The sequence below is a fragment of the Molossus molossus genome, unplaced genomic scaffold, assembly GCF_014108415.1.
Source record: "Molossus molossus isolate mMolMol1 unplaced genomic scaffold, mMolMol1.p scaffold_m16_p_1, whole genome shotgun sequence".
NCBI classification, from domain to species: domain Eukaryota; kingdom Metazoa; phylum Chordata; class Mammalia; order Chiroptera; family Molossidae; genus Molossus; species Molossus molossus.
Window position 1 is genome coordinate 186,611,042 of NW_023425344.1, and position 18,285 is coordinate 186,629,326.

The window sequence follows — 18,285 nt, forward strand, 5'->3', positions numbered from 1 at the left end:
CCTTCCTTCCTTCCTTCCTTCCTTCCTTCCTTCCTTCCTTCCTTCCTTCCTTCCTTCCTTTTTTCCTTCCTTTTTAAAATCCTTACCCGAGAATATTTTTCCATTTATCTTCAGATAGAGTAAGAGAGAGAGTGGTAGAAAGAAACATCAATGTGAGAGAGACACATCGAGTGGTTGCCTCCCGCACGACCCCAACCAGAGCCGGGGACCAAACCACAACCAAGGTACATGTCCTTGACCAGAGTCAAACCCAAGACTGTTTGTTCCACGGGCCAATGCTCCAACCGCTGAGCCAAACCAGCCGGGACACATGGCTGGCTTCCTTATAGAAATAAGATATAGACTGCATCTGGGATCTTTAATGCTATAATCAAGAGAAGTCAGCAATGTGGCAATGTCGGACAAAATGACAGGCTTCAAAAAGATTTTTGAGAAGGGGGCAATTTAAAAGCAGACTGAGGTGTCACTTTTCTTTTCTATGTGAGGTCAGAAGAAAGGAGAAGAGAAAAAGGGAGAGGGAAAAGGCAAAAGTAGGCGGAAAGAAGAGGATACAAGGAGTTTCCAAGGTGTGGGAGGAATAGAAAGAGAAATTTAGGGCATTTTACAGAGATTTCAATAAATTCTGAAGAAGTAAAATGAGTCCAAGTCCTCTTTAAAAAAAACCTGAAATTCCGTTCTACCACACTCTACATCATTACACATGATAACTTTTAAAGCTGTATCCTTCATAAAATTGTTATCAAAATTTAATGTTCTCATTTACTCCCTTCCCCACCTTACAACAAGGGAAAATAAAATTCTAACTCTATTAAAAAGAAAATGGAATAAACTCACGTTGTTCTTAGGACTGGTATTCTGGAGACAGAAGAGTCGCTTATTTACAATTTCTAAAGCCATAACATGTACACCTTTATATATGTGAAGAAAATCTCTGGGAAAGTTGTTAAAAAGCCATCTGATTTGGTAGAAATGCAATAGCTGCATTTGGCAGACATGATAACTGGGATATCATATTCTTTTTGAAAAGATAAAATGAGACAGAGGACTTAACTTGGACTTAAAGCATTTTTTTTTTCTCTCAGATACAAAGGATTGGCAAATTAAATAAATTGAAATTTAGCTTTAGGTCTCATGCCCTGAATAATCATTCTGAATTAGTGCAGTAATAAGTTACTCTTTGTATGAACTTGACCCTTACCTCATCTAGGGTACTTTGTTTTGAATAAATCATACAGAAGTATCTGCATAGCCAAATTGGAAGCAGAATTCAAATACAACCGCAGCATCTATAATGGGTGCATTCGGATAGCCAGGGCCACTACAGTGTCACTAAAGTTGTGGGGACGACGGACTCGTGCGTTCAACCCCGTGATATCCTCTGGTTGTAGACCTTAACAGTCAGTACCTTCTTCAATTCATCTTCCTTGCTGGTCAGTGAATTTGCTACTACTCTTTCCCCTGCTTTTCTTTGCCCCACACCCCCAAATAAAAGCTGAGACCTGCAATGTAATGTCATGTAACTTTATTGCCACCTCCCTGTGGCCCTTGATATTTTTATGGTGGTTTCTCAAATCACAACCAGAGCAAATATTATATGATAATACTCAGATATGTCACAGATTTTGTATGCAAGAAGAAATTGTAAATGATAGCATTTACTTAATTTAAAACTGGAAAGTAATTGACATATTACAAGTTTGGTGACCTTTTGTATCCATGATTATATTGCTTTAAAAAGCTCTATAAAAACAGTACATTTATACTAAACGGCAGAACATATTTAGTCAGAAACCAATTGGATTTTGTGCAAATCTTGGTTATAATTTCCAAGTCAGAGAAAAAAATTACATGACAAGTTTGTCCTAATCAATAAAATAAAAAAATAAGTTTGAAAGATCTTATTTTAAGTCTCAATCTCAAATAAAACTCTAGGGGTAATTCATATTGACAGAATTTGTAATCCCAATGATTTGAGATCATAGATGAAGAAATCTTTTTCATTTTCTGTGTAGTAAAGAGTTAAATGCCTATACTGGTGACTATGAATTAAGGATTTCTGACTAATTAAAAGCAGGAAAAAAGTATTGCGTTCCTTACTTCTCTTCAGTATTATAATTTCATCACTTCTACATAACTTCAACTGATCTTGCTAGGTGCTTGTGAATATTAATGTTTATATGCACATAAAGTCTAGCACATTACCTCCAATGGATAGAAAGTCAAAAAATGTTGATAATGATGATGGTAATTTTTATTTTAAAGTTATTTAAAATTTATCCTCTTCAGGGGAATCATTACTGAGAGTTTCTTATAAATCTGTCCTGAAATTGTCTTTGCCTATCCTAACACACACACACACACACACACACACTCCTATCTATCTAATTTTCTGCCCATGTTCTTTTTTCAAACATGTATTAGGACATATCTTACACATTGTCCTGCACTCTGCTGTTTTCACTAAACAATATACTTTGGAAAGCTGTCTATATCAGAACATGTGTGATGACTATTATACATCTGGCAAAGATTAATCTAGTATTTTTACTTAGTAAAAATTATCCCACTTTTGCCTGGGCAATGTGGCTCAGTTGGTTGAGCATCATCCTGTGCACCAAGAGGTTACCAGTTCAATTCCTAGTCAAGGGCACATGCTTGGGTTTGGAGCTTAATCTCTGGTAGGGGGCATGCAGGAGGCCTCTGTTAGATATTGTGCTCTTACATTGATGTTTCTCTCTCTCTCTTCCTTCCTCTCTTTGTAAAAATCCATAAACTATTCTTTTTTTTTTTTTTTAATGTTTAAAAAAATAATCCTACTTTTAGTATCCAGTCTAATTCTTATAGCCGCCTCTCATGGAACTCATTTTCATCCTTACTAACCACCTTGCTGTTAGCATTTCAGAAAAAATATAATTACAAGGGAATCAGAGAAATACCTAGCTTTTCTATCAAAGTCAGTGTTCTAATGTTATTGAAATAAATTATCCATGAAATGTATAAAAATACTATAAAATTAAGATAAAAATATTATTCTTAAGTAAACCAACTTTCAGAAACTGATTCAAAATAAAAACAATAGAATGACTTAACATTTGGATCATTAAGTTGTTAGCAACTAAAATACATTTATGGATAAAAGCATTGTGTGACTACGATATGTAATAACAAACTTTTTACTGAGAATTTTTATGTATCAGGCACAATGCTCACACTTGACAAATTCTCAATCTGTATAACAACTCTTCAAGTTAGGTACTACTATTATTTTTATTTTATAGATGGTGAGAGTTTTATACAATCCTATGGACCTTTGAAGATAAAACAATGACTTAGAGAACTCAAACTTCCAAAGTCGAGAAGCAAAGGTCACATGGCTGATAAGTTGAAGCCGTTCCTACATGACTCCAGAGTCCACGCTCTTTACTACTGTATATCATCCTCAGCCTCCTCTCCCAGCCCCCTTTGCCTCAGCTTATGCCTTGGCTATAGGAAGTGGGGGGACTCGGGCACAGAGAAGAAATCACACCTCAGTCGTGATGGGTTGATCAGGAGATCTCAATTCCTTCCTGATTTGGGGTATTGTGCCAAGAGATTATGTTGCTTCCCCTACAGAATGAATTATAGGTCTCAATTTTCATTGTCATCATCAAAAGTACTTATTGGCCATTTATTACAAAGATGCTGTATAGCCCTGGCCAGTTTGGCTCAGCGGTTGAGCCTGAGGACCAGAGAGTCCCGGGTTCGGTTCCTGCTAGGAGCACGTACCACAAAAAGAGAGAGAGAGAGAGATGCTGTATAAAGCAAGTTAAAGAGATTTGATCTCTATTCTCTAAAATTTTATTTTATAAGTCAGATGGTATTACTATGGGAAGAAATAAAGGATAGTCAAGTTAACAAGCATTAAACCACAGAAGTCAATGTAGAAATGCTTGTCTTCTGTAAAAGGACAAAGAAAATGTACAAATTTCTTCCCTAGAAAATAATCTTTTCTAAAGTGTTTCAAAGTTCAAATTTGGAACTTTAGCGTTCAAATCAGGGTATTAGAAATATCACCAAGACAAATAAAATAGACATTAAAATTGACGCAATAAATTCCTTGAAGGCCAGTGATGACCGGAAGCTACCCCTAAAACATTTGTTGGAGTAAAACTCTGCAACTAAGGGTTCATTCTAACACCTGTTGAGTTTTTAGTACCCAAGACCACACCTGGGAGCTCTCACTATTAAAATACTCTCTGGAAACAGCCTTGCCAGTTTGGCTCAGTGGTTAGAGTGTCAGCCCTTGGACCAAAGAGTCACAGGTTCGATTCCTGTCAAGGGCACATATCTCAATTGTGGTTCATTCCTGGCCCTGGTTGGGCTTGTGTAGGAGGCAACCCGTCAATGTGTCCCTCTCACATCGATGTTTCTTTCTCTCCCTCTTCCTCACTCCTCCTCTACCTGATGATAAATGAAAAAATATCCTCGGGCGAGGATTTTTTTAAAAAACTCTCTGGAAACAAACAAAAAGGATTAATTTTCCATTATAAATAGGTCAGTGATAGATGTTGAGTAGAGTAGGAGTTCCCTTAAAGTATACTTGGAAAATACTAGGTATCATTTCATTTTATTTTCTTATTCTGGTTTGTCACATATAACTACCTTTTGGCCCAAGTTATCAAACATATAAGTCAATCTGTGTGTGAGCCAAGTGTTTTCAGATGTAGTAAAAAGACTGTGATTAGCCCTGGCCAGTTTGGCTCAGCGGTTAGAGTGTCGGCCTGCGGTCCAGAGAGACCCGGGTTCGGTTCCTGCTAGGGGCATGTACCTCGGTTGCAGTTTGTCCCTGGCCCTGGTTGGTTGTGCGGGTGGCAACCACTCGATGTGTCCCTTTCACGTCAATGTTTCTCTCTCTCTCTCTGTTCCTCTCTCTCCCTCCCACTCTATCTGTACAAAAAATGGAAAAATGTCCTCAGGTGAGGATAAAAAAAAAAAAAATACTGTGATTATAATATTGTAACTTTGGTGGGATTTAGAGGCGTGGTCTACAGTAACTTCTAGAACAACAAAAAAACCCTCTTGTTTCCTTTTTTAAAATTTATTTTTGTTTTTTTTTGTTTGTTTGTTTTTATCCTCACCCGAGGACATTTTTCCATTTTTTTGTTCAGATAGAGTGGGAGGGAGAGAGAGGAAGAGAGAGAGAGAAACATCGACGTGAAGGGACACATTGAGTGGCTGCCACCCGCACGACCAACCAGGGCCGGGGACAAACTGCAACCGAGGTACGTGCCCTTAGCGGGAACCGAACCCGGGTCTCTCTGTACCGCAGGCCGACGCTCCAACCGCTGAGCCATACCGGCCAGGGCTAAAATTTATTTTTATTTATAGCTGACTATATTACATTAGTTTCAAGTATACAACATAGTGATTAGATATTTATATACCTTACGATCGATCACCAGGATATCACCATACAGTTACTACAATGTTATTGACCATATACAGTAGGATATTACATCCCCATGACTAATTTTATAACTGGCAGTGTGTACTTCTTAATCCCCTTCATCTTTTTCACCCATCCTCAATCCCCCCACTCCACCTGCCTGGCAACCATCAGTTTGTTCTCCATATCTATGAGTCTGTTTCTGTTTTGTTTTATTTATTTTCACAATTTAAAATACTCCCCTTTATCAGAAAGGGCTAGAAATGTACAAACCTAATAATATTGATTATTAAGATATAGAAATATGATTAGAATCATATCTTTTTAATTGTGAAATGAACCTTAGGAATTATCTGGTCCCTACTGGAATTAGTTTCAGAACAACCCAGTGGCAGCGATCAGAGAGGTTTAGGGGATAATATTGGCTATATGTTGAAAATTGTTGAAACTGAGTGATAGGTACGTGAGATATATGTTTCTCTTTATTATTGCATATGTTGAAATATTTCAATAATGAAAGAAAGTTTAAAACAATAGGGAGGGCATCATGTTGGCATAAGTATTTATGGAACTACTTCTCAGTGATGGTCTATAATTTCTTACTATCCTGAGATTAAAGGTTAAAGAGTTAAAAATGTATCTAGGTAGAACTTAAAAAATAAATAAGTTAATTTTCTTTATTTACCCCTTAATCTGTGTGTGATTGAAGCTGTACTAGTTTATCAGTATTAGGGGGCAAAGTTTTTTTTTTTTGTTTTTTTTTTATCAAATGGTCTTTCTCTTTTTTCTTCTTTTTTTCTAAAGTATTTTACCTTCTCTGCATACTTAATGCACAGGTAAAAAGTCTCAGTAAATAAACAATCATTCTCTAAAGCTATGCAATTTAAAATACATTTATGAAAGGTTGTGAGCCATCATTTATGGTAATGGACTGTGAACAAACAAGTTAATTCCAAGTATAAAGGAAAAAAACTGGTTTCAGGCAGTAAGCATCAAACTTTTATTAGTCTTTGAGACCTTGGTCCCAAGAACACGCAGCAGCCAGGAGTCCGCTCGCCCCTGATTATCAGTCACAGCCCCCGAGTCCCCACAAACCCTCCGCCCAAAGTCTTGTTCAGTACTTTATAATTGCTGTTTGGGCTTGCAAAGGAGACATTTATTAAGAGGTGGAAACCAAGTTTTGCTTTGTCCTGTCAGAACAGGAAGACAGCAAACAAAGAAAAATGAATTTGCCTTAGAGTAAACTACTTCAAAGTAAGATTTTCAGAAAACCCAGTGGATTTTTCCTCATTTGCAGTATCCAGGAAAGGTTAAGTAATTTGCTGGAGGACACACCTTGAATTAATTGCAGAGCCAAAACTGGATTCCAAGTCTTCTAGTTTATATGGTGCAGCAGTGTTTCAACTCCCGCAGGAGAGTGAGCAATGGAAATAGATTCTGTACTTAAAAATTTACTATCAGACCTTTACAGTTAATAGAAGAAATATATACAGTCAATGTTTTCCCCCCCATCTAAGGTATAAATATATTGAAACTTTGAAAGTCTAGCAGGTTGAACATACTTACCTCAGGGAGGGTTATACATCCTACATTGACTTAATTTTGGAAAAGTTGAGAAAATTATTGCCTTACTAATTTCCATATATAATGATTTCCCTGACATGTCTTTATCGAATATTCTTTTTGCTGTATATGTAGAGATAAGTTGAAGAACTATTAAATGTGACTAGAAGGGCATCAATCACATAGAAATGTTCATTTAAGTGGAAATATTGAATCTCCTATTCATCCTTTAGTCTACTTTGTAAGATGCTTTTGAATAGTCATCGGTATTCTCATTAATCCAGATCTAAGGGTCACAGTGCTTCTCGGAGTTCATCAGAGAGCAGAGCAATTTCCTGGACCAAACCCTCAAGTTCAGGTTTAATCATAAAACATGGGTTTTATTCCCAAGATTGTCTTTATAAAGCAAGTGATTAAGGTTTAGTCTCATAGGATTCCCCAATTAATCCAGGAAAAGGAAATTGTCTTCTCCCTGAGTGAGTGGCTCCTGATGGTCTAGCTATGGGATCTTTTCTTTCCAAAGCATATTAACATTTAAATAACAATTTTTAAAATTAATTTATTTTCCAATTATAGTTGATATGCAGTATTATATTAGTCTCAGTGTACAACATAGTGATCAGACATTTATGTACCTTTTGAAGTGATCATCCATATGACACTATATATTCAGTGTTATTGACTATATTTCTCATGGTGTACTTTCTATCCCCATGGCTATTTTTATAATTGGCAATTTGTACTTTTTAATCTGGCCATGAGATCTTGATTAACTAGAATACTGACAATTTTAAAAGTTTTTTTTTCTCACATTAAGTCAATAAATGAATCTCCTAACCAAATAATCTCTTCAACAGTCATGGACATTTTAACACGTTTTTCAATTCCCTGCTCTCACTGATTTGCCAGTTGTGGGAAATGAAAGTTACATTTAACCTACCTAGCTGCCTCATGTACGTAGAATCCTCTCAGAGAAAAGTTGAATTTTTAATTGACGGAAGAACAACCCCCACTGTTTCACCCCTCTGTAACCGGCTGCATCATACAGACGTGTGCCATCCCGTGTGCTAGCCGCCGGTCACATGCGGCTGGTCCAAACTGAGGGGTGCCGCCCGTGTAGAACACACACCAGCTTTCAAAGACAGAGTACGAAAAAACAGATGTACACTATCGCACTAATCTTGTTATAACAATTACATGTTGAAATGGTATTTCATATAGATTCTATTGAGGAAAATATATTATTAAGACAGTCTGTGATTCAGTTTCCTCCTACCAGGTGGGGAACCACAACTGTGAACAAATATTTACGTTGCAAATACAGGAAATAGGATAGTCTGCAGAAATTAGATATATTTTTAAAATTGAAGGGTCCATATCTGAACCCATGTTATTTTACTAGTTTCTTGTTATTTTTTTTTTAAGTAGCTACCGGAAAATTGTGACTTACATGCATACCTTGCCTCTGTGGCTGGTACAGAGCACCGGGTTCTGCCCCGCTAGTTCAGCCTCCACTTCCGGGGGCTGTGTTTATCCACGCCTTACATCGATGCAAACATGCTGTCAGCTTTCGGTTATCTGTGCAAATGGAAACTTAAGGATGCTTAAGATTAAGATATACTTCAGGTAAATCATAACTAAATTTTAACTATTAATTTGTGTCCTTTGTCATTTAACATTTCCCCCCAATGCTGACATAAGAGAATAAAATAATCTGGCTTGGGATTTATTCCTTTCCTCTCCCTTTTAAAATGTGGCCTGCACAAAGGAAACAGTGGGAAACGGAATGCCCATAGGGAAGGAAGAGAAAAGAAATAGGAGCAAGAATGGATAAGGAACTAAGTTATCTGCTCCTAAGTGATAGATACCGCGTGGCCTTCAAGTCCACTTTTTGGACTCAATGCTGTTTATTGCTGGCCTGCTGGATGAGGCTGTTGGTTGGCACTGGAGGAGTAACCCACACCACCAATTTCCTTCGTTTAGTTGACACACGATGACTCTTATTGCATCGTGTTACATTGACTACCCAAGTGTCAATTCATATCATGAAAAAAGTCTTATGCAAGAACAAAGCTGGGAGAAATCCTTCCTTACAGAGAGAAGTAAAAAAAAAAAAAAAAAAAAAAAAAAAAAATGCTGGAAGAAGGAGACAAGAAATCAAAGTCATTTTGTGTAAACAGCCCAAATTAGGGTCAGGTTACAGTGAGTAGGCTCGTGGTACACCAAAGCCCAAAGCAGCAAGAATCCTTAAGCATGGCAAGGGCAGGAAATTCGACCACCCCCAAATAAGGTCCTTCTAATTAATACTGAATATTTCATGCCAGTTCCATTTTAGAGGGGGGATATGCCCTTTTCCAAGATCTCTTAGCTGGTAATATCAGAACACATCATTCTAGGCTTAAATCAATGTTAAACATTTAAACAAAATTAGGTTACTCTTTTTGTTTTTTAATTATTTTATTTTTGTTACAGATATTTCTCCTTTTTTTTCCCATTGGCACCCTCCTCCCCATCCCCCCCCGCCCCGTCCCCAGCTTTGTTGTCCATGTCCATTGGTTATGCATACAGGTCCTGTGGTTTATCTTTCCTCCCCCCACCACCCCCTCTTCTGAGGGTTGTCAGTCTGTACCCTACTTCCATGTCTCTGGGTCTACCCTATTCCTCAGACTGTTATGTTCATTATATTCCACAAATAAATGAGATCATGTAGTATTTGTCTTTTTCTGCTTGGCTTGTTTCTCTTAGGATAATACTTTTCAGGTCCCTCCATGTCATCTCAAAGGATAAGAGATCTTTCTTTCTTACAGCTGCATAGTATTCCATTGTGTATATGTACCACAGCTTTTTTTATCCATTCATCTACTGATGGACACTTGGGCTGTTTCCAGATCTTAGCTATTGTAAATAGTGCTGCTATGAACATGGGGGTACATATTAATAATGGTAATTAGGTGTTGAATTAGAAGACTTCCCTAATGGTCTCAAAACCTTTCCTGGGAAAGGTTGCTTTGGGAAGCACAATGGAGTGTAGTCTAACGGTTAAAGAGTCAGGTAGGAGCCAGATGGGCTAAATTAAGTGGATGCTTCTGAAGTTCATAAAAGTCATGCCTAGAAGAGAAATCAGAGAATTGTTCTTGAGAGAAACAGCTATTTCCACCCACACTGAATTCAGACTTCCTACTGATGAGGAAGGTATTTTTCAAAATTAGGTGACAAGAAAAATATTAATAAATAAAGGTTTTAACCTTTTTTATACTACGTATTTCTCATTTCTACTCAGCTTGTCTTTCTAATTGGGAGACCCCTCTCCTTCTGTACAATGCCGACGGCACGGCCAACCGTTCTCCAGCAGAGGTCCATCGCAGCTAAAAGTCATTTTCCCTGTAGGAATAGCGTTCTTGTAGCCATATGGTGCTTTTAAACCCTTTTCTTAAAAAAAAAATTAAAATAAAAAATCTGTGTTCTTGTCTTGAATCTTCTTAAAGATACTCGGACATGAGTAGAAAAGTTTTATCATCATCATCATCATTCTTTTACATGAATAAAATGAAGCCTAGAGAGAGTAATGGGAGGAAGGCCAGGTGCTGTGTGTCAGGAAGGAAGGCTAACGTTCAGGGCCTCTGACCAAGCCTTCTCAAAGGCCCTCACTCACTTTCCACAGACTTTCCTCCTTTATTGCACCCCTTCTCTCTTCTGATCCTTTTGTGTTCTAAACACATCCAAATCTGGTCATTTTCTCCCAAAGTAATATTTTCACCAGTAGAACTGCCCAGGTTCCTTCACCACACCTGTAGTCTTGATGCCTAAAATCACTCAGCTTCCCAGGGCAAGTATTAGTTATCCCGTTAAAATGTCGAGAATTATTTGTGTGTGAAGGTTCATGTCCATCGTTTTGATTTGCTCTGAAATGTGGATGATGCCTTGTGTCTGCCGACCGTGTACTGTGTTTCTGCTCTCTGTAAATACGCAGAATGTGGCAGCGGCCCCAGGTTCAGCTGACAGGGTCGCCAACGGTGATGGGATGCCTGGAGACGAACAAGCCGAAAACAAAGAAGACGACGACAAATCGGGTGCTGTGAAGTTCGGATGGGTGAAAGGTGTGCTGGTGAGAGAGCTCCTCTGTTTACAAATGAAAATTACCCAGTTATTGTTTCTGTAGTCTGAGTGTTAGCAAAGCCTGGACACCCGGGTTACAAAGACCTGGGTTTTGCTCGACCATTTCTCACGTCCCTTTCGATGCTCCTCCAACCCACAGGTAAGATGCATGCTGAATATCTGGGGTGTCATGCTCTTCATTCGCCTCTCCTGGATTGTTGGAGAAGCTGGAATCGGTAAGCATGTTTCCCTCATCTATGTATTTTTTGATGTAAATTGTAAGCTCGATAAGCAGTTTGTGTCCACCATTAATGCTGAATGTGAGATGAAGGTCACAGGAGAGCATCTGGGCTCTTTCACTTTGCCTCTCGGACGTATTTGTCAGAGAGAAAAGGTGAAGCATTAACTCCCGGGAGATGGTAATTTTCCAGCTTGCCAACCAGATAAATGCTCAAGGAAATATTTCTATATTTTCATAGAGTTTTAGGTGTACAGGTATATACATACACATTTGTTTTAAATAATAGCATTCATATTTGTGACATACTGGCATTTATCAGAGTACCCCTCATATGATTATTGGCAAAATTTTACTAAGTAAAAATAACTTGTGGAAAACAAGTGACCTGACTAATAAGAATGTTGAATTGTTGAACATTTTCCAAAGAAAATAATTGTGTTACTTTCAGATAGCAGCATGAACACAAAGGTTAATAAAGTAGTGCCCGATAGAAGCTTAAAGGGATAGACAAAATGACGGACAGCCAATGTCTAGAACTCTTGCTAATTTTTCTAAATAAAAAATGGATGATGTTGAAATTATTATGAGTGGTTATTGAATGTTTTTAAATATTATGTTCCATTTAGAGTATTATTTCCTGTGGCAAATCTTTTTATTGAGAGTATATTAATAAAATTTATATGAAAAATTCATTTGAATTTTATCAAAGTTCCTGATTTAATGTGATAAAAATTGATGGTGCTCTACTCTCTATATGGAAAATACATTATGGATTTACTCTTGGGGAGGACTTATAAATCATTAGTATCAAGAACATAGGTTTGGATGTACTTTCAGATACGATTCAAAAATGTATCTCAATTCGCATTCAGAAGGTACTTGGTCATTATTTCTTGCCTTCGCTCCTCAAAATGCATTGGGAATCATCAGAAGACTACCTCGAAAAAGCAAAGGGCTGGGTTGTAAATTGAAAAACTGGAACCAGTTCCCATCGTTTTTCCATGTTTCATGTTTGGCAACTGCCTGGTCCCTGACTAAGGTCTGCTTGCTGGCTTTATGATGCATATCAAATGAATGCTTACAGCCGCAGGGTCCAAAACAAGTATGTGCTGTTCCATGGAAAATCTGCATCTTAATATTGCCAAGTGTTTGCTCCAGGGTTTCATGCAAAATTAGGTTTCTAAGGGCAGTTTAGTAACTTATTGAGATCATCAAGGAACATTACTTTGTTTGGAGGTGTGAGCATAGCCAAGAGCAAGAGTAATTCTTTTTAATGCAATTTATTTAACATCCATATGTTTGGGCAATAATCTGAACTTTAATCAGATCTTACATTACTCTTCACAGTCAATCCAGTTTCGTGTTTATTGCAAAACTATAAAATAGGAAGAATCCCATCTTCTGCTAAACTGTTTCTTATGCTTCCAGACATCAGTATTGTTTTAATGAGGACCTTTTATTTAAGTAGTTCAATCTTACTTTAGAAGAGAGCAGAGTTCTATGTAAATGGGTATTTAAAAAGTTTTGCGTTACCCTTTCCTTTGAATAAAGGGTTTGTTGTTTGTGTTTTTTTTTTTAATTTTCAAAAAATAGACTTTAGTGAGTAATAGAAACTTATTACCACCTTACTCAGTTTTACTGGCCTTTGCTCTAAACTTAAAGCTAAATGGGTTCATTAAGTCACCACCTGGGTCCCATTTGAGTCCCGTTTATTGGGTAAGAAAAGAAACAGTGCAAGGAGTTTCTTTTTGCTTTGGGGATAGTGTGGAGAAGAAACCTGAATACACTCAGCCTCCACCCTGGGAACAGAGCTGGAAGGAAGTTGGAGCCAGGACTAGGTAACCATTCTGAGGTCATGAGTTTTGGCTGTCTTGTCCCCAAAAGCAAATGGTAGAATGAGCCAATAATCCTGTCTTGTTCTTCTCTGCCTTGAAGACTTTGGCTGGGGCCAGATGGTTTCCTATAAACGTAACTATCAGGCAGGGAAGAAGGGTGTGAAAAGCAAGTATGACCTGAAGCAAGTCATTTATACTCTGTGAGTGTCATTTACTCATCTAAAAATTAGGGAGATGGATTAATTGTTTCCCAATCAATTCTTTGAAGATAATGCTAAAGAACCTTGCTGAACAGGCGGATACAAATTGAGACAGGCTGAGGGTAGTGCAATCATTATCAGGCTGTGGGGTGCATAAGAATTACCTGGGAAGTTAAGTTATAAAACTGCAGAATCCAGTGATTCACTTAGAAAGATCCAAACTCAGTAGGTCTGGGCATTTTTAATAAGCACCTCAGGCACTTCCTAGAGCAGGTGATAAAAGAATTGTACTTTGAGGAAACTATGAACTGAATGTTCTCTAAGCTGCCTTTTACCCTGGCATTTTTATGTTTGTACGAGAGAAGCAAATCCCTCGCTGTTTAAATGTATAAAATGTATTTCAGGCTTTCATATTAAAGCAATACATGCAATGCCAAAGGAAAAATTAAGAATTGTTGGGAGCCTGGCCAGTGTGGCTCAGTGGTTGAGCATCAACCTATGCACCAAGAGGTCCCCAGTTCAATTCCCAGCCAGAGCACAATCCCAAGTTGTGGGCCAAATCCCCAGTGGGGGACATGCAGGAGGCGGCCAGTCAATGTTCTCTCTCATCGATGTTTCTATCTCTCTCTCCCTCTCCCTTTCTCTCTCTCTAAAACCAATAAAAAAAATTAAACAAACAAACAAAAAAAGAATTGTTGGGAAAATAGAGGCAAGGGGAAATTAAAGTATGGAAATAATAAAATCAGAATAAGTTTAATGCCCTGAAATGCAAACTATATGGTTCTGTACAGTTGCTGGAGTGAGCTAAACATCTAATATCAAACTTACCTAAAACAAAGTCAAGAGCAAAATGATGTGCAACATATCAAAAGAAATTGCCTTTAGAGGTACAAAGAATTGAGGCCACATAGTGATGAAGAGGTGATGCTCACTCCAGGATCCCCACAACAGATATGAAAAATTCAGAGCAACTATTTCTTACAACATCAAATTTTTAAGAGTGTATAGGGCCCAAAGCAATGTGGTCCAAGTTTGTTTGTTGTGCCCACAGTTAGCCTCTTCCTACTGCACTTTAACCTGTAAAGTAGCCTAGAGGTTTCTGCTGGAGCCAGGATATGTAGCTGGGAGCATCAAAAGAGCCATTACTATCTACTCGTTCCCATTTCTATCCTTAATCTCCCTTGACTTCCCTTTCTCCCAGGGAATGTCCAGAAAGAGCACAGCCTCTCTTGGCTGATAACCCTTCTAATTATTCTTGGAACCAGAGACCCTGCCAACAATTATGGAGCACCCATTTTAGTAGGGGATCATACAAATCAGGCCAGGCAAGAACATTCTGGCTGGAGCCAGGATGATCCTGTGCCTGTGACCCCACAATTTCTCCCTGAATTCTGGGTCAGCCTTCACTGGGGAAGATATTGTAGAGGAGGAAAAACCGTGTTCCCTCGACCCATGTTAGGCTCGTTGGCTAGATCCCTATAAACTCGACTGACAAAAGACAGATTAATAAAAGAAAAACAATCAGTTTACTGACATGTGGAGGGTCAGCAACGAGTAACTCAAAGGGGTGGTTAGAACTGGGGCTAATACAGCATCTTTAAAAGAATGACACATTTCTAGAGAAGTGACAAGACAAAGGAAAAGGTCTGAGTTTCCAGGGGGGCATTGTGGGAAGGCAAATCTACGGGGGAACTAAAGGAAGATAAGTAACGTTTGTTATGTTCCTTTGGTACCAATTTCAGCTGATACGGTTCTAGAATTGTCTTTGTTGCCTTTACAAATTTATGGCCTGATTTTAGGCAGATAGAGAGACGTATCTGCTTCTTCTCAATTGCCTTTAGCTCAGAATAATCCTTAGCTGAGGACACCCTTGCCTTCCTTTGAATTCTGGCTTGCTACTCTCTGCCTCTCATAACCATTGACCTCTGTACCATAAGATCCTTGAGGGCAGCTTTCTTCATTTCGTTGAATTTGTTCCTTGCATTTCTCATGTTATCTAACACCTAGCTGCATATAGAGTAGGCTTTTAATAAACACTAGTTACTGTGCCTGTTGTGCATCTGATCACAAAGCAGTGTACCTGCTGTATACTGTGCACTATGCGCTATGCTAGCCGCTTCACACACGCGTTCTCTCTCATTCCACTACCTTTTTGACTCAGAAAATAAGTAACTTTTCAGAGGTCACGTAGCCAGTGAGTGAAAGTACTTCCATTTGATTCTTTCCACATGGCTTCTCTGCCAGATGAGCATTTTGTAAAATTGTATGTAATTTTCCACTCCTACACAACCAAATGTACCTAAAAGGATAGTTCCCTGGAAAGATGGACATTTCTTCTTTAATTATATTAACTGCTTTGTGTTGCATAGACCAATTATTGTGCATATAGATGTCTTTAGGACTTCGCCATCGTCAGTGGGGTTCACGTTACGTTTTGACCAGCCATAGTTGCTTAGCTGTGTGCAACTTCACAACTCTACATCCCAGCTCTTGAGTTTGTAGGCTCTGTGCTACTCTGGCCAGAACACTGGAAAACTGAACACTTACTCTGTGGTGGTTTTTAGGCCAACTTGTTCACTCAAATGTGGTCCTTTGGTGATTCCCCTAGTCCTATCTGCTTTTATGTAAACAGACTGTTCCACCGATTAATTGCTTTTATTTTCCCTCTCTCAACTGAGGTCTTGGTGTGCTTATCATCTGCTTAGCCGTGACAGTGACTGCTATCACTGGCTTATCCACCTCTGCTATCGCCACAAATGGATATGTCAGAGGAGGTAATTAAACTTGTGACCCGCATGCTCATTGGTAAGGTAAAGGCAACACAGGCCCAAATAGCTCACCACTGACCTTTCTGGAGTGTTTTTAAAGGTAATCCAACGTGGATCTGCCACTCCCCACCCCTGGCAAGAGAGATGCAAGAAGAATGGGGAAGGATTTAACCTTTGTCAACCCTCCAGCTTTCTCATTCAGGTTCTTCTCAAGCAAGAGAGAAGGTCAAATGTCATGTTTTCTCTTTTCACCGCCAGGGTAGTTTCTCTCCCAGGACACCGGCGTAAGTCAACTTTTCCTTTCCAGGGCTGCCGCCTAGATTGTGTTTACTCTTGGAAACCATCCTTCATCGTAATGAGCAGTTCTCCGGCTTGATCGTTATGCCAGGCAAACCAGTTTCTCTTTAGCACAAAGGAACTCCGTTGGGGCCCAAGTGTTGGACGTGAAAACTTAAATTAAAGGCAGTATAGTTTGTGGCAACAGGGGATCCAAGGAAGAAAAGTAAAGTGTAATATCTTTTATCTTTCATTGCTGACAGGTCTCGGAGTTCTCATTATTCTTCTTTCCACCATGGTAACTTCTATTACTGGGTTGTCAACATCTGCAATAGCAACTAACGGGTTTGTTCGTGGAGGTAAAGTTTCTAAGCTATCTAATGCTCTCATCACTTGCGACGGGTAGGCAAATCTCTTTATATACTTCTTTTTTGATGGGTACGAGAAAGTAGCCCAATGTACTTGAAGGCTGGCTAACTCTTTGGATGACCTGGATGCTGAAAGAAACACGAGGTACTGTGAGCATGGTCCGGGTCCACTCCGGTCAGCTGTGGTCTCATTTCTAACGGACTTTTTGACCCATTGCAGGGCACAGCTTCCAGATGCTCACCTTCCTTGGACGAATGTTTTATTTTCCAGGCTAGTCTGCACTCCTCTCGCTGGTGTTCCTTAGACAACCATTCTCAGGCATGGCTTCCATTGTAAAGTTTAGTACATTTCAGGCGGTCCCTAGACCTTCGTGGAGTGGGGTTCTTTAGAACATTTCAGCTTTTTCGTGAGGAGGCGGATCCCTCTGTGGCGAGAGCCGACTGCTGTCTCCTGAAGGGCTGGCACTTCTCGAAGTACAGAACCAAACCCTTTTCTCGGGGGATTTTGCAGGTCTTGGAGTCATCATCATTGGCCTGAGTGTGGTGGTGACAACACTCACAGGTATTTCTATGTCTGCCATTTGCACTAATGGAGTAGTAAGAGGAGGTAAGCCAATTTGTCTACTTATGACCGCACCCTTGACTGTGTAGTAATGCCTAGGGTTGGTTTAAGTTGTATATTGATAATTAGTCTCCAAAGCCTTAGAAGAAAACAAAATAACCCCCAGATGTAAGGAGTAAGGCAAAATTCTTCTCCTATTAAGAGATCTCCAGAAAAGACTTCTTCAGCTTATTTCCAGTGATGAAGCATGGTAATAGCGTAGAGAGTGACCAGTGTCTAGAAGGAAAGCGTTTCTTGGTGCCTTGGATGAGCCCTGCTGGCTCTCTCCCCGGCCCCCAGTGCCCCAGCTGCCACTGCTGAAATTTCCCCTCAGATTCACCCCAACACTCTGCTTCCAGTGGCCAGCAGCCACGAGAAGATCTTTACAAACAAAAGAAAAACAAATAAAACAAAAGTTTTTTTTTTTCCAAAGTATCTAGGAACAAGCAGACCTACGCAGAAAATGAAGTAGCTAGAGTTCATCGATGTCCTAACTTCCTTTCTTCCCCCTTTTACTCTGCTTTTATTCTTCAGGGTTTCCACTTGGGTGCCTTATCCAAATCTCCCCACCCCAGCTTCTAAAACACCATTCTACCCCCAACATACCTCTCCTCGCAACTTCTGCCTGGCTCCCGTTTTGATCAAGCCTAAGTAACCGGCTAGCCAATTCATTCAGTGTAATCTGGACAAAGGTGATAGTAGGGATTTGTGCCAATTAGACAATAGGTTACATTTTTAGAGAGGACTTTGACCCCTTAACCCTTAGGCGTTACTATGGTGGAGGAGATTCCTCTTCAGGAAAAGATCATTTTGTTTTGTTCTTAGATATGCTTGTTCAATGTCATTTCCCTACCAATTCTGTCCACCTCTAGGCCTAGCTTGTTATAGAAGTGATTAATTAAGTGGTCTGTGG

The 18,285-nt window shown here is 39.2% G+C and overlaps 1 protein-coding gene across 3 annotated transcripts in view; it reads left to right on the forward strand.

The window, feature by feature from the left end:
• SLC12A1 (solute carrier family 12 member 1) overlaps positions 1-18,285 on the forward strand; it is a 92,102-nt gene that overhangs the window by 1,803 nt on the left and 72,014 nt on the right. Inside the window, exons 2-4 of one of the 3 annotated variants that reach the window (XM_036261163.1) lie at positions 10,959-11,093; positions 11,244-11,319; positions 16,038-16,133. In XM_036261163.1, coding sequence (XP_036117056.1) covers positions 10,959-11,093; positions 11,244-11,319; positions 16,038-16,133 — 307 coding nt within the window. Of the gene's footprint in view, positions 1-10,958; positions 11,094-11,243; positions 11,320-16,037; positions 16,134-16,666; positions 16,763-17,282; positions 17,379-18,285 lie in introns of all 3 variants that reach the window. The other 2 variants (XM_036261147.1, XM_036261155.1) reach the window with 2 other exon arrangements.